Source organism: Salvelinus namaycush, chromosome 22 (genome assembly GCF_016432855.1).
Source record: "Salvelinus namaycush isolate Seneca chromosome 22, SaNama_1.0, whole genome shotgun sequence".
NCBI lineage: Eukaryota > Metazoa > Chordata > Actinopteri > Salmoniformes > Salmonidae > Salvelinus > Salvelinus namaycush.
In genome coordinates, this window is record NC_052328.1 from 8,497,248 (window position 1) to 8,523,569 (window position 26,322).

At 42.8% G+C, this 26,322-nt stretch overlaps 1 protein-coding gene across 1 annotated transcript in view; it reads left to right on the forward strand.

Moving 5' to 3' along the window:
- The window catches only part of mypn (myopalladin), a 50,781-nt gene that overhangs the window by 16,767 nt on the left and 7,692 nt on the right, over positions 1-26,322 (forward strand). The window contains 10 exon segments of the mRNA XM_038960130.1: positions 7,174-7,654; positions 7,836-7,928; positions 10,785-10,926; positions 11,211-11,234; positions 12,087-12,208; positions 15,769-15,808; positions 17,103-17,826; positions 21,381-22,649; positions 22,899-23,046; positions 23,808-23,888. Of these exon segments, the coding sequence (XP_038816058.1) occupies positions 7,174-7,654; positions 7,836-7,928; positions 10,785-10,926; positions 11,211-11,234; positions 12,087-12,208; positions 15,769-15,808; positions 17,103-17,826; positions 21,381-22,649; positions 22,899-23,046; positions 23,808-23,888 (3,124 nt within the window).

The window sequence follows — 26,322 nt, forward strand, 5'->3', positions numbered from 1 at the left end:
ATTTTACATTAGTTACCTTTTGTTTGTTTTTAGTCCCACCCTTCAGCTCCCCTGAACCCCTCCCACCTACAGTGCATTCGGAAAGTATTCAGACCCCTTCCCTTTTTCCACATTTTGTTACGTTACATCCTTTTTCTAAAATGTATTAAATAAAACATTTTCTTCATCATTCTACACACAATACCCCATAATGACAAAGTGAAAACAGATTTACATAAGTTTTCAGACCCTTTGCTATGAGACTCAAAATTGAGCTCAAGGTGAATCCTGTTTCCATTGATCATCCTTGAGATGTTTTTACAACTTCATTGGAGTCCACCTGTTATAAATTAAATTAATGGGACATGATTTGGAAAGGTACACACCTGTCGATATAAGGTCTCACAGTTGACAGTGCATGTCAGAGCAAAAACCAAGCCATGAGGTCGAAGGAATTGTCCGTAGAGCTCCGAGACAGGATTGCGTCGAGGCACAGATCTGGGGAAGGGTACCAAAAAATGTCTGCAGCATTGAAGGTCTGCAAGAACACAGTGGCCTCCATTCTTAAATGGAATAAGTTTGGAACCACCAAGACTCTACCTAGAGCTGACCGCCTGGCCGAACTGAACAATCGGGGGAGAAGGGCCAAGAACCCGATGGTCACTCTGACTTTGATCTAGAGTTCCTCTGTGGAGATGGGAGAACATTCCAGAAGGACAACCATCTCTGCAGCACTCCACCATTCAGGCCTTTATGGTGGAGTGGCCAGACAGAAGCAACTCCTCAGTACAAGGCACATGACATTCTTCTTGGAGTTTGCCAAAAGGCACCGAAAGACAATATTCTCTGGTCTGATGAAACCAAGATTGAACTCTTTGGACTGAATGCCAAGCATCACGTCTGGAGAAAACCAGGCAACATCCCTATGGTGAATCATGGTGGTGGCAGCATCATGCTGTGGGGATGTTTTTCAGCGGCAGGGTCTGGGAGACTAGTCAGGATCAAGGCATAGATGAACGGAGCAAAGTACAGAGAGATCCTTGATGAAAACCTGCTTCATAGCGCTCAGAACTTCAGACTGGGGCAAATGTTCATCTTCCAACAGGACAACGACCCTAAACACAAAGCCAAGACAACGCAGGAGTGGTTTCGGGACAAGTTTCTGAATGTCCTTGAGTAGCAGAGCCAGAGCCCTGACCTGAACCCGATCGAACATCTTTGGAGAGACCTGAAAATAGTTGTGCAGCAATTTTCCCCATCCAACCTGACAGAGCTTGAGAGGATCTGCAAAGAAGAATGGAAGAAACTCCCCAAATACAGGTGTGGCAAGCTTGTAACGTCATACCCAAGAAGACTCAAGGCTGTAATCACTGCCAAAGGTGCTTCAACAAAGTACTTAGTAAAGGGTCTGAATACTTATGTAAATGTATTGTGTGTAGATTGATTTAAAAAAAATTAGAACAAGGTTGTAACTTGACAAAATGTCAAAAAAGTCAAAGGGTCTGAATACTTTCCGAAGGCACTGTATATAACATTCTATTGGTTGCAAGAATTTTGTATAATAATTGAAATTGAAAAACTCTGTTTTGAATCACGGCATCATTTTGTGTATCAGTTCATAAAGCATGTGCCATAGAATTGTTACATCGAAAATCTCTTCCCAACTATTTTGCAATCTGGATGGCACAGCTGTCAATTTTTGGCTGCATAAATGAAACTGGTATACATTTTTATTTATCACAATTTTCTTTAACCAATTTTGGTCTTTAATGCTGGGCCAACAGACAAGTTCCTTACTTTCTCCCCCTTCCACTTGCCTCTTCCATTTTTGCAGTAATGCTACAATTAGTTGGTTGTAATTTTGGATAGAGCAGACATTTCCATATAAACTCAGCAGAAAAAGAAATGTCCCTTTTTCAGGACCCTGTCGTTCAAAGATAATTCGTAAAAATCCAAATAACTTCACAGATCTTCATTTTAAAAGGTTTAAACACTGTTTCCCATGCTTGTTCAGTGAACCATAAACAATTAATGAACATGCACCTGTGGAACGGTCGTTAAGACACTAACACCTTGCAGACGATAAACAAATAAGGTCACAGTTATGAAAACTTAGGACACTAAAGAGGCCTTTCTACTGACTCTGAAAAACACCAAAAGAAAGATGCCCAGGGTCCCTGTTCATCTGCGTGAACGTGCCTTAGGCATACTGCAAGGAGGCATGAGGACTGCAGATGTAGCCAGGGCAATAAATTGCCATGTCCGTACTGTGAGACGCCTAAGACAGCGCTACAGGGAGACAGGACGGACAGCTGATCGTCCTCGCAGTGGCAGACCACGTGTAACAACACCTGCACAGGATCGGTACATCCGAGCATCACACCTGCGGGACAGGTACAGGATGGCAACAACAACTGCCCGAGTTGCACCAGGAACGCACAATCCCTCCATCAGTGCTTAGACTGTCCAAAATAGCTGGACTGAGGGCTTGTAGGCCTGTTGTAAGGCAGGTCCTCACCAGACATCACCGGCAACAACATTGCCTATGGGCACAAACCCACCGTCGCTGGACCAGACAGGACTGGCAAAAAGTGCTCTTCACTGACAAGTCGCGGTTTTGTCTCACCAGGGGTGATGGTCGGATTCGCGTTTATTGTCGAAGGAATGAGCGTTACACTGAGGCCTGTACTCTGGAGCGGGATCGATTTGGAGGTGGAGGGTCCATCATAGTCTGGGGCGGAGTGTCACATCATCATCGGACTGAGCTTGTTGTCATTGTAGGCAATCTCAACGCTGTGCATTACAGGGAAGACATCCTCCTTCCTCATGTGGTACCCTTCCTGCAGGCTCATACTGACATGACCCTCCAGCATGACAATGCCACCAGCCATACTGCTCGTTCTGTGCGTGATTTCCTGCAAGACAGGAATGTCAGTGTTCTGCCATTGCCAGCGAAGAGCCCGGGTCTCAATCCCATTGAGCACATCTGGGACCTGCTGGATCGGAGGGTGAGGGCTAGGGCCATTCCCCCCAGAAATCTCCGGGAACTTGCAGGTGCCTTGGTGGAAGAGTGGGGTAACATCTCACAGCAAGAACTGGAAAATCTGGTGCAGTCCATGAGGAGGAGATGCACTGCAGTACTTATTAATGCAGCTGCTGGCCACACCAGATACTGACTTTTACTTTTGTTAGTAACATGTCTGTGGAACTTGTTCAGTTTATATCTCAGTTGTTGAAACTTGTTATGTTCATACAAATATTTACACATAAATGCAGTTGACCATGAGAGGACACTTCTTTGTTTGCTGAGTGTGTGAAATAAAAGAAATCTATAATAATTCTAATGTTTTTTTTATCAATTAGTATATATGAGTTTAACCATAATATTTGTTGTAATATTTTTTCTGTCTTTTCTGGTGGATTAAACTGAAATTGCAACCAACTTTATATGGCTTATTTTAAAAAATAGTGATATTTTGGAGATAACCGAAAGTGAGAGGTTGGTATCTGATTAAAGGGAAAAATGACATTCTTGAACAAGGGGTGAGCCATTTTTGCTAATCTGCTAGAGAACTCGTTTGGATTTAAGTATAGTTTCTGTATGACTGAAGGCTTTAGTGAGAGGTCATGACGTTCCAAATAAAATGGATTATCTTTTGCTCATATAATTTAAAAAACAAGTTGTTAGTTGTAGGCAGGGCCATAAGCAAATAGGTAAACTGGGATAAGACTAAAACGTTAATACGGGTGATTTTTCCACAAATAGACAGGTATTTTCCTTTCCATGGTGGCAAGATCTTGTCTAGTTTTGCTAACTTTCTATTAAAATGTATTGTAGTGAGATCATTTCTTTCTTTCGGGATATGAATACCGTGTATGTCCACTTCACCGTCAGACCATTTTATTGGTAAACTACACGGTAATGTAAAATATAATACAAATTGTGATCCAATACGTAATATAGTACACTAATCATAATTTGGTTGTAATCCAGAGAGGTCCAAAAAAATTATCTAGATCCTCTATGAAGCTATGGTGGGATCAAAACTGTGGATTTAAAAGAAAACATTAATCATCAGCGTACAATGACTCCTTTGTTTTTAAACCCTGGATTTCTAGCCCTTTGATATGATTGTTGAATCTGGTAACATTTCGATGGACATAATAAATAGATATGCCGATAGTGGCCTTTTTTTTTAAATGAAAAGCTGAAATGTCTTGAGTCAATAAGCCCTTTGTTTTGGCAAGCCTAAATAATTTCAGGTCTAAAAATGTGCTTAACAAGTCACATAATATGTTGCATGGACTCACTCTGTGTGCAATAATAGTCACTTGGACTCACTCTGTGTGCAATAATAGTGTTTAACGTGATTTCTGAATGACTACCTCAACTCTGTACCCCAACACATACAATTTTCTGTAAATTCCCTTAGTCGAGGAGTGAATCTCAAATATACACTGCTCAAAAAAATAAAGGGAACACTTAAACAACACAATGTAGCTCCAAGTCAATCACACTTCTGTGAAATCAAACTGTCCACTTAGGAAGCAACACTGATTGACAATACATTTCACATGCTGTTGTGCAAATGGAATAGACAACAGGTGGAAATTATAGGCAATTAGCAAGACACCCCTAATAAAGGAGTGGTTCTGCAGGTGGTGACCACAGACCACTTCTCAGTTCCTATGCTTCCTGGCTGATGTTTTGGTCACTTTTGAATGCTGGCGGTGCTTTCACTCTAGTGGTAGCATGAGACGGAGTCTACAACCCACACAAGTGGCTCAGGTAGTGCAGCTCATCCAGGATGGCACATCAATGCGAGCTGTGGCAAGAAGGTTTGCTGTGTCTGTCAGCGTAGTGTCCAGAGCATGGAGGCGCTACCAGGAGACAGGCCAGTACATCAGGAGACATGGAGGAGGCCGTAGGAGGGCAACAACCCAGCAGCAGGACCGCTACCTCCGCCTTTGTGCAAGGAGGATCAGGAGGAGCACTGCCAGAGCCCTGCAAAATGACCTCCAGCAGGCCACAAATGTGCATGTGTCTGCTCAAACGGTCAGAAACAGACTCCATGAGGGTGGTATGAGGGCCCGACGTCCACAGGTGGGGGTTGTGCTTACAGCCCAACACCGTGCAGGACGTTTGGCATTTGCCAGAGATTGGCAAATTCGCCACTGGCGCCCTGTGCTCTTCACAGATGATAGCAGGTTCACACTGAGCACGTGACAGACGTGACAGAGTCTGGAGACGCCGTGGAGAACGTTCTGCTGCCTGCAACATCCTCCAGCATGACCGGTTTGGCGGTGGGTCAGTCATGGTGTGGGGTGGCATTTCTTTGTGGGGCCGCACAGCCCTCCATGTGCTCGCCAGAGGTAGCCTGACTGCCATTAGGTACCGAGATGAGATCCTCAGACCCCTTGTGAGACCATATGCTGGTGCGGTTGGCCCTGGGTTCCTCCTAATGCAATACAATGCTAGACCTCATGTGGCTGGAGTGTGTCAGCAGTTCCTGCAAGAGGAAGGCATTGATGCTATGGACTGGCCCGCCCGTTCCCCAGACCTGAATCCAATTGAGCACATCTGGGACATCATGTCTCGCTCCATCCACCAAAGCCACGTTGCACCACAGACTGTCCAGGAGTTGGCGGATGCTTTAGTCAAGGTCTGGGAGGAGATCCCCCAGGAGACCATCCGCCACCTCATCAGGAGCATGCCCAGGCGTTGTAGGGAGGTCATACAGGCACGTGGAGGCCACACACACTACTGAGCCTCATTTTGACTTGTTTTAAGGACATTACATCAAAGTTGGATCAGCCTGTAGTGTGGTTTTCCACTTTAATTTTGAGTGTGACTCCAAATCCAGACCTCCATGGGTTGATAAATTTGATTTCCATTGATAATTTTTGTGTGATTTTGTTGTCAGCACATTCAACTATGTAAAGAAAAAAGTATTTAATAAGAATATTTCATTCATTCAGATCTAGGATGTGTTATTTTAGTGTTCCCTTTATTTTTTTGAGCAGTGTATATTCAACCACAAAGACCAGGAAGGTGTTTTAATGCCTCGCAAAGAAGGGCACCTATTGGTAGATGGGTAAAAGAAAAGCAGACCTTGGCTATCTATTTCAGCATAGAGAAGTTATTAATTACACTTTGGATGGTGTGTAAATACACCCAGTCACTATGAAGATACAGGCGTCCTTCCTAACTCAGTTGGAGGAGAGGAAAGAAACCGCTCAGGGATTTCACCATGAGGCCAATAGTGGCTTTACAAGAGTTAAAGAGTTTAATAGCTGTGATAGGAGAAAACTGAAGTTGGATCAACAACTTGTAATCGTTAAGGACTGGGGAGTTTTTCAGGGTAAAAAATAAACGGAATGGAGCTAAGCACAGGCAAAACCCTAGAAGAGAACCTGGTCCAACATTTTTATTTTTTTAAATTTTATTTATTTAACCTTTATTTGACTAGGCAAGTCAGTTAAGAACAAATACTCATTTACAATGACGGCCTACCCCGGCCAAACCCTAACCCGGATGATGCTGGGCCAATTGTGCGCCACCCTTTTTGTACTCCCAATCACGGCCGGTTATGATACAGCCTGGAATCGAACCAGGGTCTGTAGTGACGCCTCTAGCACTGAGATGCAGTGCCTTAGACCGTTGCACCACTCAGGAGCTCACGAGTGTTCCTGAGTGGCCGAGTTACAGTTTTGATTGAAATCTACTTGAAAATCTATGGCAAGACCTGAAAATGGCAATGATCAACAACCAATTTGACAGAGCTTGAAGAATTTTTAAAATAATAATGGCCAATGTTGCACAATGCGGGTGTGGAAAGCTCTTACAGACTTTCCCAGAAAGAATCACCGCTGTAGTTGTTGCTTCTAGAAAGAATCACCGCTGTAGTTGTTGCTTCTAGTATTGACTCAGGGTTGTGATGAATGCTTATATAAATGAGTTATTTCTTTAATTTTCAATACATTTCTAAACATTTCTAAAAACATGTTTTCACTTTGTCATTATGTGTAATTTATTTGGAATCCAGGCTGTAACACAACAAAATGTGGAGTAAGTCATGGGGTATGAATACTTTCTGAAGGCACTGTATGTAACTTCAACGCTGTAAAGAATAATTATAGCCCAGTGTGACCTGGTTAGTTACAATGTATCCTGTTTCCCCTGTAAACCTAAAGGCTGCAGAGGACCTCAGATCAACCGACTGCTCCATCTTTACATTCAGTGGTCTGTGCTGTGTCTGTTTCTGAGGAAGGCACACCCATCTGTACTAAAGAACAGCCACAGGAGGCCACCTCACTGCCGTCTTGCCAGGTAGTCACTTCATCTGTACCTGTCAAGGTAACTACTACTGCCCTTCCTGTTACGGAGGTGACAGCAACACTCACCCAGGTGACGTTTACATTGTCCCCTGCCCAGGAGACGTCAGCACCGTCACCTGTCCAGTTAGTCTGCACTCTAGATCTACCACCTGTGGACATAGTGTCAGTACTGGCGCAGGAGGTGTCAACACCGTCCCTGTCAACACCGTCGCCTGTACCAGTGACGTCCACAACATTACAGACAAAGACAGTCACTACCACGGCACTACCGCTGACCCAGGTGGCTTCCTCTGCACTGCCTGCCCAGGTGGCTCCCATACAGACGACTCTATCTGAGGTAATATTCTGTTGAAAACCCTCTGGCTGCTGAATATACTGCAAACATATAAATGGAAATTCCAGATATCTGAAATTTGTCTAACTTTCCTTTCTACTCAGCGATCTTTATTCAAGTACTTAACAATAATGTGTATTTGTGTTTGGTTACTTAAATGATGGAATCCTTTTTTTTTTTTTAGAACCTAAACGGTGACAGCTGTAACCTAGGTCTAGACGCCTATCCTCAAGGTCTAGACGGGAGGCCGATCATCGCTGCCCCTGTTTTCACAAAGGTACCCTACTAATATTATCCATACTATTAATAATTAGAAGATACAGTATGTACAATGTCAACTTCACCACCAAGCAAAAAAATATGATATTATCTTATATACAGTGCCTTCAGAAATTATTCATAACCCTTGACTTATTCCATATTTTGTTGTGTTAAAGCCTGAATTCAAAATTCATTAAATATATGTATTTTCTCACTCATCTACACACAATACCTGACAATTACAAAGGGAAAACATGTTTTCAGACATTTACTTTGTGGCAGCACCTTTGGCAGTGATTACAGCTGTGAGTCTTCCTGGGTAAGTCTCTATGAGATTTCCACACCTGGATTGTACAATATTTGCATATAATAATTGTTTTCAAAAAATCAAATCAAATTTTATTGGTCACATACACATATTTAGAAGATGTAATTGCGGGTGTAGCTAAATGCTTGTGTTCCTAGCTCCAACAGTACAGTAGTATCTAACAATTCACAACAATACACACAAATCTATAATTAAAATAATGGAATTAAGATATATATTAGATCGAGGAATGTCGGAGTGGCATTGACTAAAATACAGTAGAATAGAATACAGTATATACATATGGGATGAGTAAAGCAGTATGTAAACATTATTTAAACATGATTAAAGTGACTAGTGCTCCATTATTAAAGTAACCGTGTGGAAGCCGGCTGTTTAACAGCCTGATCGCCTTGAGATAGAAGCTGTTTTTCAGTCTCTCAGTCCCAGCTTTGATGCACCTGTACTGACCTCACCTTCTGGATGGTAGAGGGGTGAACAGGCCATGGCTCGGTTGGTTGTTGTCTTTGATGATCTTTTTGGCCTTCCTGTGACATCGGGTGCTGTAGGTGTCCTGGAGGGCAGGTAGTTTGCCCCCGGTGATGCATTGGGCAGACCGCACCTCCCTCTGGAGACCCCTGCGGTTGCGGGCGGTGCAGTTGCTGTACCAGTTGGTGATACAGCCCGACAAGTTTGTGAGGGTTTTAGTGGCCAAGCCAAATTTCTTCAGCCTCCTGAGGTTGAAGAGGCGCTATTGCGCCTTCTTCACCACACTGTCTGTGTGGGTGGACCATTTCAGATCGTCAGTGATGTGTACGGCGAGGAACTTGAAACTTTCCACCTTCTCCACTTCTGTCCCGTCGATGTGGATATGGGAGTGCTCCCTCTGCTGTTTCCCGAAGTCCACAATCAGCTCCTTTGTTTTGTTGACGTTGAGTGAGAGGTTATTTTCCTGGCACCACACTCCCAGAGCCCTCACCTTCTCCCTGTAGACTGTCTCGTCATTGTTGGTAGTCAGGCCTACTACTGTTGTGTCATCTGCAAACATGATGATTGAGTTGGAGACGTGGCCACGCAGTCATGAGTGAACAGGGAGTACAAGAGGGGGCTGAGCATGCACCCTTGTGGGGCCCCTGTGATGATGATCAGCTAAGTGGAGGTGTTGGACAGGGTGGGATCAAGACCCAGGGCCTCGAGCTTAATGATGAGCTTGGAGGGTAATATGGTGTTGAATGCTGAGCTATAGTCAATGAATAGCATTCTACATAGGTATTCCTCTTGTCAGATAGGAGAGGGCAGTGTGCAATGCGATGGCGATTGCATCGTCTGTGGATCTATTGGGACGGTAAGCAAATTGAAGTGGGTCTAGGGTGTCAGGTAAGGTAGAGGTGATATGATCCTTAACAAGCCTCTCAAAGCACTTCATGATGACAGAAGTGAGTGCTACAGGGCGATTGTCATTTAGTTCAGTTACCTTTGCTTTCTTTGGTACAGGAACAATGGTGGACATCTTGAAGCAAGTGGGGACAGCAGACTGGAATAGGGAGAGATTGAATATGTCCGTAAACACTCCAGCCAGCTGGTCTGTGCATGTTCTGATGACACGGCTAGGGATGCCGTCTGGGCTGGCAGCCTTGCGAGGGGTAACATGCTTCAATTACTTACTCACGTCGACCACAGAAAAAAAACTCTTCAAGCTTTGTCAAATTGGTTGTTGATCATTGCCAGACAACCATTTTCAGGTCTTGCCGTAGATTTAAGTCGGCCGCTCAGGAACAGTAACTGTCTTCTTGGTAAGCAACTCAAATGTAGATTTGGCCTTGTGTTTTAGGTTATTGTCCTGCTGAAAGGTGAATTAATCTCCGAGAGTCTGGTGGAAAGCAGACTGAACCAGGTTTTCCTCTAGGATTTTGCCTGTGCTTAACTCCATTACGTTTATTTTTTATCCTGGAAAAACTCCTGAGTCCTTAACGATTACAAGCATACCAATAACGTGATGCAGCCACCACTATGCTTCAAAATATAGAGAGTGGTATTCAGTAATGTATTGGATTTGCCGCAAACATAACACTTTGTATTCAGGACAAAAAGTGAATGGTTTCCTACATTTTTTGAAGTATTACTTTAGTGCCTTGTTGAGAACAGAATATAGCTAGGTAGTCATTCAAAAAGTATTGCACAGAGTGAATCCATGCAACTTATTATCTGACTTGTTAAACAAATTTTTACTCCTGAACGTATTTAGGGTTGCCATAACAAAGGAGTTGAATACTTATTGATTCAATACATTTCAGCTTTTCAATTTTTATTAATTTGTAAAAATTTAGAAAAATATATTTCTACTTTAACATTATGGTGTTTTGTGTGTAGGCCAGTGACCAAAAATCTCAATTGAATCCTTTTTAAATTCAGGCTGTAACACAACAAAATGTGGAAAAAGTCAAGGGGTGTGAATATTTTCTGAAGGCACTGTAGTACATTTTAAAGGTTATGTACTTAAGAAATTGTACGTTTTGTGTGTGTGATGATGAACTGGATGGATGCCCACTCTACTTGGCCCGTCAGAGTCTGCAGGACCTTTTGGCGTCGGAGAGCCAGCTGGTGGTGCTAGAGTGCCGTGTTAAAGGGGTGCCCTCCCCCAAGGTGGACTGGTACAGAGAAGGAACCATCATAGAGGACTCCCCTGACTTCAGGATCCTGCAGAAGAGTAAGTCCAACTCCTTTACTCCTTTACTATGTTTCAGAATAATGTACATTCATCTTATGATATTTTCTGTGATGTACAACAATTATCTTGTATTAGTTCAATAGTACATTTCCACTGATATGGAGCAATCTTTGAAATGATTCAATGTAAGCATTCTGAAAACTGTAACAGTATCTCAAATAAACTTTTAAAGAACCTAAAAAAAAAAGTTTTTTAGAAGGCAACATGAGTAGCTCTATGATTTTAAACAATTATATATATATTAGCATTTTCTTATTTTTTAGAGCCTCGATCCATGGCTGAATCAGGTACGTAGTATTATGCAAAGGAGAGACTGTCATTGTACAATTAATATAATTGTAAAATCTTAAGATGGAGCATATTTCTGCATGTATCAAAGTATTTGGTGTGGTGTGTTACTGAATAGTAAATTGTATTCGCAATATACCAGCATTAGATACAATACTACATTTTGCAAACACGACTGGTGCTTCCCTCAGAAAGTCAACGTCCTACTGTAGCCTAAGTGATATTTTCTATGAAACAGTGTACACCATTTCTCTTCCAAGATGTTTACAGTATCTGTCTGGGGCTGTAGCTACTGTAACTCCTCTGAGTAACAGCCAGTTTGCTTCTCCTCCTAAAACTCAACCTTATAAGGATGCTTACAACCTGTGTCTGTTGAACTAACATGGTCACAGAGCCTTTCAGAGTGTCTGAAACACAGGGAAGCACTCGTGATTGGAAACATGTAGCTGCTGTGCCGTTGGGAAAACTGCTCACTCACAGCATATCACAGGCAGCTGCTGGCACCTTAATTGGGGAGTACGGGCCATTATTATGAGTCTTCCTCCCCTCAGCAGCCTCCTGTGCAGCATATGCAATATATGAATGCATATTAGTTCTCTGTGGCTTAGACAGCATATTGAGTAATAGCTATAAATAGAAATTCAGACATATTTTACAATGTAGAGGCCTACTGCCTGTTTCTTTTTCACTGTGTCGTACTGTATCCGAAAGGATAGGTTAGCTACATAGTACAGCTGCATTGCTGTTATAGTAACTTCTCTGCCCTTTAATCTATGAGTCATGTTGCCTGAACTTCAACAGTGACATTCAGCTGGTGCTACCCTCATCTCCTTCATTTGTATTCCCTTTAGAGGAAATATGCACTTTGGTTATTGCTGAGGTCTTCCCTGAAGATTCTGGAACATTCACTTGCACTGCGAGCAACAAATATGGAACTGTATCCAGTATTGCTGCACTAAGGGTGAAAGGTAACGTCACTGGCTTACAAACAAGGTTTAGACTTGACAGTTCTATTAGTAAGATTGTATTTGGAGACTATGTTTACAGTTTCTAGTGAAAATCTAATCACCCTTGAACAGTTAGCATCTAAAAAGGGATTACATTTTCCCATACATTTTCCCATTGATTTCCTATAAATGAAATGTTCACTGATCTACACAACCTACTCCACATTTTCCAAGTGAAAGAAAAATTATAGAATAAAAAAAACAACAAAGAAGGGTTGTTTTTGAAGGTCTTCACGCCACTTGCCTTGGCACATCTAAATAAGTTAAGGAGCAAATAATTCCATACAAAATCCCACAACAATCCATCAGTTTGACATAGTTGTGGTTTTAATAGTGCTGAGCATTAACCGAAATGTTGGTTATTTTGACCGATGTTGGTTCAATTAATTGAATTCCATTTTGTTCCGTTTTTTTTCTGTGAGCTCACTGCACACATTGAGCAGTTTCTCTAGAGATAAATCAGATCAAATCAAAGTTTATTTGCCACGTTCGCCGAATACAACAGGTATTACAGTGAAATGCTTACTTACAGGCCCTAACCAACAATGCAATTTTTAAGTAAAAAATAGGTATTAGGTGAACAATAGATAGGTAAAGAAATAAAAAACAACTGTAAAAAGACAGTGAAAAATAACAGTAGCGAGGCTATATACACTAGCGAAGCTATAACAGTAACGAGGCTATATACAGGCACCGGTTAGTCGGGCTAATTGATGTAGTATATACATGTTGGTATGGTTAAAGTGACTATGCATATATGATAAACAGAGAGTAGCAGCAGCATAAAAGGGGTTGGGGGGGCACACAATGCAAATAGTCCAGGTAGCCATTTGATTACCTGTTCAGGAGTCTTATGGCTTGGGGGTAAAAGCTGTTGAGAAGCCTCTTGGTCCTAGACTTGGCGCTCCGGTACCGCTTGCCATGCGGTAGTAGACAGAACAGTCTATGACTGGGGTGGCTGGGATCTTTGACAATTTTTAGGGCCTTCCTCTGACACCGCCTGGTGTAGAGGTCCTGGATGACAGGCAGCTTAGCCCCAGTGATGTACTGGGCCGTACACACTATCCTCTGTAGTGCCTTGCGGTCGGAGGCCGAGCAGTTGCCGTACCAGGCAGTGATGCAACCAGTCAGGATGCTCTCGATGTAGCAGCTGTAGAACCTTTTGAGGATCTGAGGACCCATGCCAAATCTTTTTAGTTTCCTGAAGGGGAATAGGCTTTGTCGTGCCCTCTTCAAGACTGTCTTGGTGTGTTTGGACCATTCTAGTTTGTTGGTAATGTGGACACCAAGGAACTAGAAGCTCTCAACCTGCTCCACTGCAGCCCCATCGATGAGAATGGGGGCGTGCTCGTTCCTCCTTTTCGTGTGGTCCACAATCATCTCCTTAGTCTTGGTTATGTTGCGGGATAACTTGCTATTCTGGCACCACCCGGCCAAGACTCTGACCTCCTCGCTATAGGCTGTCTCGTCGTTGTCGGTGATCAGTCCTACCACTGTTGTGTCGTCTGCAAACTTAATGATGGTGTTGGAGTCATTCCCAGCCACGCAGTCGTGGGTGAACAGGGAGTACAGGAGGGGACTGAGCACGCACCCCGAGGGGCTCCAGTGTTGAGGATCAGCGTGGCAGATGTGTTGCTACCTACCCTCACCACCTGGGGGCGGCCCGTCAGGAAGTCCAGGATCCAGTTACAGAGGGAGGTGTTAGTCTCAGGATCATTAGCTTAGTGACGAGCTTTGAGGGTATTATGGTGTTGAACGCTGAGCTGTAGTCAATGAACAGCATTCTCACGACGGTGTTCCTTTAGTCAAGGTGGGAAAGGACACTGTGGAGTAGAGATTGCGTTATCTGTGGATCTGTTGGGGCGGTATGCCAATTGGAGTGGGTCTAGGGTTTCTGGAACAATGGTGTTGATGTGAGCGATGACCAGCCTTTCAAAGCACTTCATGGCTACGGACCTGAGTGCCACGGGTCTGTAGTCATTTAGGCAGGTTGCCTTAGTGTTCTTGGGCACAGGGACTATGGTAGTCTGGTTGAAACATGTTGGTATTACAGACTCAATCAGGGACATGTTGAAAATGTCAGTGAAGACACCTGCCAGTTGGTCAGCACATGCCCGGAGCACACATCCTGGTAATCCGTCTGGCCCCTCGGCCTTGTGAATGTTGACCTTTTTAAAGGTCTTACTCACATCGGCTACGGAGAGCGTGATCACACAGTTGTCCGGAACAGATGATGCTCTCATGCATGCCTCAGTGTTGCTTGCCTCGAAGCGAGCATATAAGTGATTTAGCTCATCTGGTAGGCTCGTGTCACTGGGCAGCTCGCGGCTGTGCTTCCCTTTGTAGTCTGTAATAGTTTGCAAGCCCTACCACATAAGACGAGCGTCGGAGCCGGTGTAGTATGATTCAATCTTAGCCCTGTATTGGCGCTTTGCCTGTTTGATGGTTCATCGGTGGGCATAGCAAGATTTCTTATAAGCTTCCGGATTAGAGTCCCGCACCTTGAAAGCTGCAGCTCTACCCTTTAGCTCAGTGTGGATGTTGCCTATAATCCATGGCTTCTGGTTGGGGTATGTACGTACAGTCAGTGTGGGGACGATGTCCTCGATGTACTTATTGATAAAGCCAGTGACTGATGTGGTGTACTCCTCAATGCAATCAGAAGAATCCTGGAACATGTTCCAGTCTGTGATAGCAAAACAGTCCTGTAGTTTAGCATCTGATTCATCTGACCACTTTTTTATAGACCGAGTCACTGGTGCTTCCTTCTTTAATTTTAGCTTGTAAGCAGGAATCAGGAGGATAGAGTTGTGGTCAAATTTACCAAATTGTGGTCAGATTTACCAAATGGAGGGCGAGGGAGAGCTTTGTACACGATCAAACCGAACTGTGCGATGTAGTAGGGAGTTGTAGTTTCCAATAGGCCAATATTATACATAGTTTACTGCAGAAAATGCGGTAATGAACTACAATGACCATATTCCATTGCGGGCCTACTTGTCTGGTCGGTGTGTTTCTTTTACGCCTGCCACAGTAGGTTAGTGTGGGGCAGACACAGAGAGAAGAGACCGAAGAATGGGAAGAGACAGAAGAATGCACGACTGAGTGGGATAGAGAGCAGTTGCTTCGCGAGGTATCTCTACCTGAAAATACATGATCTAATTGATTGATCATTGGTATTCAGCGGTCATAAAAGTATGGTTTACTTTCAAGAACTTCTAAAATGGTGATATTGATAGGCAGCATAGGCAGCAGCTCTAAAGGAACGAGATGATGACTTGGAATGTAATAATAAAGCCATCAAATTAAACAAATGTAATGTACACAACAACTGAAATATTTGATTCAAGTCATGTGAATAAATGATTGTCAACAAGTGAAAAGCAGTAATGGGCAGTGACTACCATCACCGAACATTTATGAATTGTTTTATTCTGTGTTACAGCATTCAACCCACATAGGCATTTAATGTTCCAAAAAATGATCGTAACCGGAATCAATAACCGTGATAATTTTTTTATAATAGAACCGAAACCGAACTGACCTCAAAAAGCACTAATTGCTCAGCACTAGGTTTGAATGATTTGAGAACAACTTCCCCTGTCTCTGTAAGGTCCTTCAATTGGATTCTGAATGTCAAACAATGATTCGACCTCAGAGCCACCAATGATGTCTGGGATACATTTTTAGACAGGCATAGATCAGGGAAGGTTAAGAAATCGTTTGAAGACACTGAATATCCCTTTGAGTAGAGTCAAGTATGGTAATTCATCTGTGGATGGTGTATCATATCACACAGACACTGCAAAGGTCTGACCATGGAAACTGGAAAATGGTAACTGCTCAGGGACATCACTATCAGGTTTAGGATTATTTTAAAACAGCCACATAATTCATTGGCTGAGCTGAGAGAAAACTGTGCAAGGATCAACAACATTGCGTTCACTCCACATTACTGGCCTGTATGAAAAAGTGAAAAGAAGACAACCGTTTAATAAAAATCCACTCCAAATGATCAATTCTGTTTGCAACAAGGCCGTTAAGTAATACTGCAAGACAACATGGGAAAGAAATGAAGTTTTTGGCCTAAATTAAAAACTTCAGGTTTGGGTCAAATCCAGTACAACACATTACAGAGTGAAACCCTCTGTACTTTCAAGTATTGTGGTGGGTGTGCTTGTCACTGACAGGGACTGGGGAGTTTGTCAGGATCAGAAATAAGTAGAAAGGAGCAAAGCCCAGTTAAAAAGTAAGAGGAAGACCTGCCTCAGTCTTCTGAAAACCTAACCCTGGAAAATAGTTTTATATTTCACCTGGACAATTACAATGTCTAAGACACACCAGAATGGCTTTTTAAATAGGTGTTAAGTGTTCTTGAGTGGTCCTGTCTCAGTCCTGGGTCCTGATTTAAATCTGCTTGAAAATCAGAGACAAGGTTTCAATATTGCTGTCCATCAATGATTCCCAACTAAATTTACTGAGCTTCTGCAATTTTGACAAAAACAATGGATAAATGTTGCCCTAAGATTTGGTAGAATCTTATTCAAAATAATTCACAGGTGTAATTGCTGCCAAAGGTGCTTCCACCAAGTATTAACTCTGGGTTGTGAAGACATACATAATAAGACATCTTCATTTAAATATATATATACATATATATATATATTTTTTAAATGTTCTATAACTTTTTGTTCACTTTGAAAATGTGGAGTAGGTTATGTAGATCAGTAGGTGTTCATTTCAAGGCAGCAAAATGTGAAAACTGTGCAAGGGGTGTGAAGACTTTCACTAGGCACTGTACTTATCCTTCTCTCTGTACCTCATTAGGCAATGATAACACCAACAACAACCACGTGAAAGCGCCACACAAGTCCACACAAGAGCCCTCTTCATTAGATCTCACTCCCCCCAGTCTAAAGCCTCAAGCTGAGGTTCCTGTGACCAACAGCATCAAGCCTCACTCCAACACCATCCGCCTAGATCCGCTCAGTTCCAGCGCGTTACGACTGGACCCTCTGAGCACCAGTACCCTCCGTCTAGATCCTCTGAGCTCCAGCATGCTGCGCCAGGACCCTGTCAGCATCAGCATGCCCAGCCTGGACCCACTAATCCTGGGCAGCAGCCCCAGGATAGGCACCCGTAGCTCCAGCACATCTTGTCTGGATCCACTCTACCTGAGCACCCCTCACCCAGACCTGTCTACTAGCTCCAGCAGGCTACGTCCTGAGCCCAAGAGCAGTGGTGAGGTGCCCAAGACTGACCATGAAGACTCCAGAGCCTTCTCAGTGTTATCAGACCCTGCCATTGGTCTGAGTCCTAAGGTGGAAGGGACTCCTTTCCATAAACCTGAGCACCCTCCCCCTGTAAACCTCCCTGATCCCCCCACCTCCTCTTGCCTCAAGCCTGGGGTTCTGGTGAGCCACAACGGGCCCAGGTCCAGCTCCAGGGTAGGCCTCCGTGTGCACTTTAAACTGCCTGAGAATGAGACAGACAACGAGAGTGAAACATCCGATAGCCATTCATATGAAGATATGTCACAGTTGGCCAATAAGGAACCACCTCCAGTCCTGGCCAAGCCCAAACTGTGAGTATTCTAATTAGAGGTTCACAGCAAAGCATAGATTGGTGACTTTTTTTCTAATTTGTCACACAGAAACTAGAGGCCATGAGTAACTTGTTCAGCAAGAATAGCACCTATTGTCTATAGGTGATGCTGTTATAAGCAGTCTCACTTAAAACCTCATTATCCGCCGCCCTGTTTGATATAGAGACTTGAAAATGTGTATATAGATGTTTTTCCTCATGCTGAACAAATGTGCCTCTAGGACCCATAAGGCCCATCAGGATAGATTATCCTCCATCTTGGAAATATTGGAAAACTTTTGAAACACTTATTCTCATGAACCATACGTCCAAATAGCACCAAATTCGGTATGTAGGCCCATGGTACATCTCTTAACTTAGTTTGAGAAAAGCTAGGGTTAAGAGATGGCTGAGTTATTGATAAATCAGAAAGTCAGATTGTACATGCCCATTGAAATCCTTTCTAAATCCACTTCACAATGCCCTATCAACTTGAAACGTTTTAGGGTCATGATGAACCATGATGAACCATTTTAAAGGTGCAATATGCAGAAATCGCTCCATTTCCTGGTTGCTAAAATTCGAATAGTTCCCCTAATTTAAGATTACAAAACAAGTGTAGAGAATCATTGTACCATCTAAACCAATTTGAAATATATTTTTAATAACCAAAAATAGTGTATTTTCAGCTGTTTGAAGCTGGTGTACAAACCCAAAAGTAAAAGATGCAGAAACAAAACCTAAGAACGGGAAGCATAGCAATAGTGCACATAGAACAGATCTACCACTTCCTAGACTTGCGGTCAATGAGAATGACAGATCTAAAACCCACATTTCTATGTGAATTTGGTTGGTTTGCCCAAAACGTTACATATTGCAGTTTTAAGTTTGGCATTGATATCTTAAAAAATAAGGAAACTATTAACAATTCACTTTTTTGACTCTAATGCTTAAAATAATCGTAAAAAAATCGTATTCTCACGGACTAAAAGTCTTATTCGATCAAAATGTGGTCTTTGAGCTCATCACAATAGTACTTAAAGAGTGAGAAAAGCATGTTGATGCATTCAAACATGGTCACACTATACGCTAATATGCTAAAACATCTGTTTTGGGGAGATGCTGTGTTATCACATGCAGAATTGCCTTTCGTAGGATACCTGGAGGCATTAATATCTGTTGGGTGATTGGTTGAGGCTTCTAGGTTGCGTAAAGTCACTCCAAGCCCTTACCAAAACACAAAACATGGCGGACAGTTTCTCTCACCTCGCATCTTAAACCAGTAGTGACCACTAACTTCAATGACAGTAAACCTCATATTAAAAGGTTAATCTAACATACCTCGCCCCAATAACATTGTCGCCAAGGAAAGCTTTTTAGCTAGTTACAGTGTTTGAGTAATCTCAGTCGTTTTCTTGTAAAACTGCTCAGCTAGCTATCGGAATGCCAATTTGCGACGCTAGCTAGCTAACGCGTTAGATTTCATACTAGAGCAATAACTATTCTTCAAGAGGATTTTGTCTCATGCAAATTAATGTCACGTTTAAATTATGCAGACAAACAATGTGAAATATTGTGATTAGTATATCTGTATGTTCACTTATTGTTGCCCTATTATATGGTCTGAACTTAGTGAAGGTGGATCTATTATTCGGTGAAATTAGAAACTGGAAGTCCTGCAACTTGCGCAGTCAGCGTATTTCAGCTGTGAGAGTGTATTGAAGTATTTTGGAAGGCTAATGTGGGGTGTACCAACTGAGATTTAAATCAACATGGTAATTCTTTCACTGATTGCACATAAAGGAAGATAGTTCCTACATAATAGAGTGCTTGATTTGTTATCCAGCTGATCTTGTGTCCTTTCTGTCATCCGATGAACCCCATGCATTGCTGCTCGGAGCTATATTTCTAAAGTATTTTTCAATTTATTTTGTAGAACTTAACTTAAGACAAATCCTAACTTAAGACGAGTCCCAAGATCTCAGAGTGACAGCCTCACATGATATGGAGACAACTGTTAAATATCAAGTCAGATAACAAACTATTAGTTTTATCACCATTTCCCCCCTAAATTTGCACCGACAGTTGATTTTATGATGAAAACGCTTTATTCTGAAAGTAATTCTAAAAAGTGTTTGGTTTCGGGATGTATTTTTGCATTTATGGTCCTTGTTTTGAAGTGTTGCAAGCCGCTTGAGTTGTGTGGGCTGTATTTAGAACAGTAAACATTAGAGGTGGGAGGGTCTCCTCTTGAGCTCCCTATCTGACCTGCTGTATTCCAGTTTTCATTTGTCAACTGAATACATATCTGTGCTTAGCTATGTGGAGATTAAAACTACAAAAAACTGAGGATGGTCATTTCTTAATGTAAGTGCAATTTTATGCTTTTGTGCATGCTAGAAATCTTTGCACACTGGCATTGTGTCTGTCATTTTTTTTGTCTGAAGAAAAAAGTATGTCTGCCACTAAGATGAAGTGTTTTGCATAGTGTTAATAATTGTTATTGATTCGGTTATTGATAGGTTATTGTCTCCTTTCCACTTTATGTTATTTATCAAAGTGACTGATATTGAATGTAAAACAAATGTAAAAAATGCTCGGATAATGTTGCAATGCAATAAGGTTGCAATTAAAGGTTTTCTTATAGCAATCATGATACAGCACATTACTGACATTTCCAGTTTCAGAGTGTGCTTAGAGTCTGGATGCTCCTATACCTTAAAAGGGCAGACTATTTCCCCAACCAGCCCCCTGAAAGGCACATTGTGGCCATTACTTTTTAGGGACCTGTGTTAAGAGTATTTGTAGTTATTTGGTGACGAACACATTAAGACTTTTGAACAAACATATGATTTTTATTATAGCCTGGTCTCAGGTCTGTTTATACTGTCTTGGAAACTTCTGTGGTTTGGCGTGACAATGACCATAGGAGTTGGCAAGACAGCACAAACCGATCTGGGACCAGGCTAGTTTTATTATACACTGAGTATACCAAACATTAGGAACACCTTCCTAATATTTAGTTGCATCCCCCTTTTGCCCTCAGAACAACCTCAATTTGTTGGAGCATGGACTCTACAAGGTGTCGAAAGCGTTCCACAGGGATGCTGGCTCATGTCAAATCCAACGATTCCCACAGTTGTGTCAAGTTGGCTGGATGTCCTTTGGGTGGTGGAACATTCTTGATACACATGGGAAACGGTTGAGTGTGAAAAATCCAGCATCGCTGCAGTTCTTGACACAAACCGCCTGGCACCTACTACCATACCTCGTTGAAAGGCACTTAAATCTTTTGTCTTTCCCATTCACCCTCTAAATGGCACACATACATAATCCATTTCTCAAATGGTCTCAAGGCTTAAAAATCCTTCTTTAACCGGTCTCCTCCGCTTTATCTACACTGATTGAAGTGGATTTAACAAGTGACATCAATAAGGGATCATAGCTTTCCCCTGGATTCACCTGGTCAGTCTATGTCATGGAAAGAAAAAAGTTGTGTATACTCAGTATGTAAAGTGTTCATGTTTTTAACATCTTCCATTTCTGTTTTCTCAGAGACCCTGTCCAGCTGCAGCTTCTACACAACCAGGTGCTTATGGAGCAGCAGCAGACTGACACTGAGCCAACCGGAGCCACCCAGAGCCAAGAGGAGGCATCTGCCTGGCCAGCCTGGAAGCAACCCGAGCCCCAGCCCCAGCACCAGCTCCAGCACCAGCAAAGCCTACCCCGTTCATCTACCCCCATGCCACTGCAGTCCACCCACCCCGCACCCATACCGACCATAGCCCCAACACCCTTACTCAACTTCACCCCTGTGACAACACTGAACACTACCCCTGCACCCCAGCTAAACACTAGTGCCCCTGCACCCCTGCTTAACATTGCCTCTGCACCACTACTGAACCCATACGCAACCCAATCCTATTTTCTTTCTTCTTCTTCACCCCTGCTAAACACAAGCCCTGTACCACCAATAAACACTACTTCTGCACTGCTACTGAACACAGCCCCTCCTGCACCCATTATGGGTACCCTGCCATCCCCTCTTCAACTGAAGACAGCTTCGTCTTGTATGAGCTCCCCTCCGTCTGCCCCTCTGCTGAGCACTGTTCCTGCACCCCACCTGCATACCAGCCCTGCATCCTCACCCTATATGACCCTGCAAAACACCACCCATTCTTCCCAGCTGAACTTAGCCCCCTTATCCCTGCCTAAATCTATTCACGTACCCCAGTTTAACACACCTCTCATACCTCATCTGAATACAGCCCCCACAGCATCTCTCAGCTCCATCCCTGCAGCTTTCAACAGGGCCCCTACAACCATGCAGAACACCTCCCCCTCCCCCCTTCTCAGAACAACTCATGCCTCCCTCCTCAACCTGGCTCCCACTTCACAGAGCTTCAACTATGCTAGGCCAAAAGAGTTTATCACTGCCCAGACTCCCCTCTCTCCAGTCAGGAGTCCCTCCCCTACAGAGTCCCCAGTTCCGTTGCTCCACGAGCTGGCTGCCGAGCTCAACTCCTCCAACCCCAACCTGTTCTCTCCACAACCCAGAGTCTTCCCCACCAGAGTCCTCAAGTCACCCACTAGCCCCCCTTCCTTCATGTCCTCCCCCACCTCACCCTCCATTTTGCCTGCTGCCTACCTCAACTCTGTGTTCACCCTGCCACAGCAGTCACCCCCACAGGCAGCGTCCCCGACCTCCAGCACCTCCACCCCCAGCCCCATCCAGAACCATGTGGCCTTCCTCAGCTCTGTCCTGCCCTCTCTACACACCACACAAGCCACCAACTCGATGGGCCTGCCCAGGAGTGCTCATGGGTAAGACCATATGATTCCTGAATTCCCAGAAACATTCCCAAAGTTCCCAGGTTTTTCTATAAATCTTTGTTGGAGGATTCCTGGAACTGGGAGGGAATAAGCAGGGGTGGAATCCTGCAACTGGGATTTTGGAAAACTCTGGGAACTTTGGACCTCTTAGACCTCTTACCTTACACTTCAATTCATCATATTACAGTTTTATATATTGTAAAATACATTTTTTGCTAATACATTTGTTTTGATCCACAGGCCACCTCAAGGCATGCAGAAGAAGTTGCCTACAAGCACTCGTCCTATGTCAGATGTTGACATCCGTAGCAGCCAACAAACCCTCCTCCAGGATATGGAGAAAAATCTTAGGTTCAATGAAGATTTTATGCGTGGTCATGTACAACAGGTATCGGATATATCCCTTCAAATGTACTGTTATTCCCTAAGGCATAGTCCTTCCATTATAGGGCGGCAGGTAGCCTAGTGGTTAGAGCTTTGGACTAGTAACCGAAAGGTTGCAAGATCGAATCCCCGAGCTGACAAGGTAAAAATCTGTCGTTCTGCCCCTGAACAAGGCAGTTAACTCACCGTTCCTAGACCGTCATTGAAAAATAAGAATTTGTTCTTAACTGACTTGCCTAGTTACATAAAGGTAAAATAAATAGATTGGGCTAATGACTGAATATGCAACTAAATGAACGAGTACTTGGTTGATGTAGTAATATGGCTTGGAGTGGAACCAACAAAGGAACAGAGTGATCTCAAACAAATAAAGTATTATTCTTCTACAAATTCTTTTCAACCCAACACATTCCTTCAAAACATGTCCAAAACAACAAAGTGGAGACGGTGTGGCGCATTCTCACTTTCTTCCAATTTGCTATTCTGACATTCGTACTACCGTTCTATTTTGTTCTCCTTTTTACATCGCAAGTGGAGTAAAGTGATACGATGTGGACGCGGTTAGAAAATGCATTCATCTAAACCGAGAGATCAGCAGTGCATCAACGATCATTCCTTTTCCCAATCATTCATTTTCCATATTCATTCATCAAGTACGTCTACCATGTAACAACATGCAGATCACATCAATCACAAATGAGTGGTGGTAATGTGTGTGTCCATTAGTGTGTTTGTGTTCATCTCATCATCCCTATCTTCTCATAGAAGCAGACTACTTATGAGGGGAAAACAGCGAGCAGAACCCTCGGACCAAACATTCCTGCCACTGTCTTTAACTATGACGAGGTACAGCGAACATCTCTCCCTCCCAAACATTCTTTTGCTCAGAACGTTTGGTACCACATTACATTAAGTTGCTCTTAATGTGCAGAAAGACTGTATTTACACCAGTAACAACATTAGACTAACATGTTGATACAGTGCATTCGGAAAGTATTCTTGACCCCTTGACTTTTCCCAAATTTTGTGACGTTATAGCCTTATTCTAAAATGTATTAAATTGTGTTTTTTTCCTCATCAATCTACACACTATACTCCATAATGTCAATGCAAAAATAGTTTTTTAGAAATGTTTGCAAATGTATTAAAATTTAAAAATTGAAATTTTTACACATTTACCTAAGTAGTCAGACCCTTTATTCAGTACCTTTGGCAGCGATCATGCTGTTCGATTCTTCTTGGGAATAAGGATACAAGCTTGGCACACCTGTATTTGGGGAGTTTCTTCTATTCTTCTTTGCAGATTCTCTCAATCTCTCTCAGGTTGGATGGGGAGCGTTGCTGCACAGCTATTTTCAAGTCTCCAGTGATGTTTGATCGGGTTCAAGTCCGGGCTCTGACTGTGCCACTCAAGGACATTCAGAGACTTGTCCCGAAGCCACTCCTGCATTGTCTTGACTGTGTGCTTAGGGTCGTTGTCCTGTTGGAAGGTGAACCTTCGCCCCCAGTCCGAGGTCCTGAACGCTCTGGAGCAGGTTTTCATCAAGGATCTGATCTCTCTGTACTTTGCTCCGTTCATCTAGTCTCCCAGTCCCTCCCGCTGAAAAACATCCCCACAGCACAATGCTGCCACCACCATATTTTCCAACTCTAAGCGGGCTGTCATGTGCCTTTTACTGAGGAGTGGCTTTTGTCTTGCCACTCTACCATAAAGGCCTGATTGGTGGAGTGCTGCAGAGATGGTTGTCCTTCTGGAAGGTTCTCCCATCTCCACAGCGGAACTTTGGAGCTCTGTCAGTGACCATCAGGTTCTTGGTCACCTCCCTGACCTAGGCCCTTCTCCCCCGATTGCTCAGTTTGACCGGGCGGCCAGCTCTAGGAAGAGTCTTGGTGGTTCCAAACTTCTTCCATTCAAGAATAATGAAGGCCACTGTATTCTTGGGGACCTTAAACGCTGCAGAGATTTTTTGGTACCCTCCCCCAGATCTGTCCCTCGACACAATCCTGTCTCGGAGCTCTACGGACAATTCCTTCAACCTCATGGCTGGGTTTTGAATTTACCACAGATGGACGCCAATCAAGTTGTAGAAACATCTCAAGGATGATCAATGGAAACAGGACGCACCTGAGCTCAATTTCGGGTCTCATAGCAAACGGTCTCAATATTTATGTAAATAAGGTATTTCCGGTATTTATTTTTAATACATTTGCTAAAATAAAAAATGTGCTTTGTCATCATGAGGTATTGTGTGTAGATTGATATTTATATTTATTTATATTTATTTAGAATAAGGCTGTAACACAACAAAATGAGGAAAAAGTGAAGGGGTCTGAATACTTTCCGAATGCACTGTACATAGTACCTCAGTAATTGCTTAATGGAATTGAACTGTTTTTTGTAATTACACAAGAGGAATCGGGACTGTTCCTTATTCCACTTGCGTAATAACTAAAACCACTCAGGCCCATTACAATTACAAAGCGATAAAACATATTATGTATTGTGAGTGTAGTAATTACAGCGTTACTATACAGGTATAACAGCAACGTAATGTAAAGTGTTAGTGAATGTTCAAAACCGTTTTTAAGTAGTATGTATGGATGTATACTCATATATCCAAACACTGTAGTTAATTCATCATCCTAATCAGGCCCTTTTAAAGTATTTGTTAACTAATATCCATTGCATGAATAATCCAAACAATTTCCAAACTGAAGGTCTACATATTGACCACACTCATGTAATGTAATGCCCCAAATAGGCTGAGGTATATGACATTCTAAGATTTGAGCAACCTTCAACGTTTCTTGCATATGAAATGTGCATAAAAAACTTTCCTTTCAAATGTTACATTTCAACTGATGCCATGGATCCCATCTGTTGTTCCACTGGAAAGTAACTGTGTTGTAATGTTGTCATAATTTCACTACATTTCAAACACCACTAACATTACCACTAACATTACCACTACCGTTATCTTCTCCGTTCCATTACCTTAGGTCCTCAGGAGAAAAATAAATGACCCAGTGTTTGCAATTATGAAAAAAAAGTTGACGTATCAAGATAGAAATCTACGTATCAACAACAAACAAAAAAATGTACAATTTGAATTGTTGGAATGATGTGTTCTTTGATATTTTTGCCAGGAAAGCTTAGCTTTATATCTCAGTCCACATGTGTTCTCTGTTCTCTGTTTCACCCTCAACTTCTGTTGTATTTTGTGTAGTAGGATCAGTTAAATGCCAAGGGAGAGTGATAAGAGGAATACCACTGCATGAT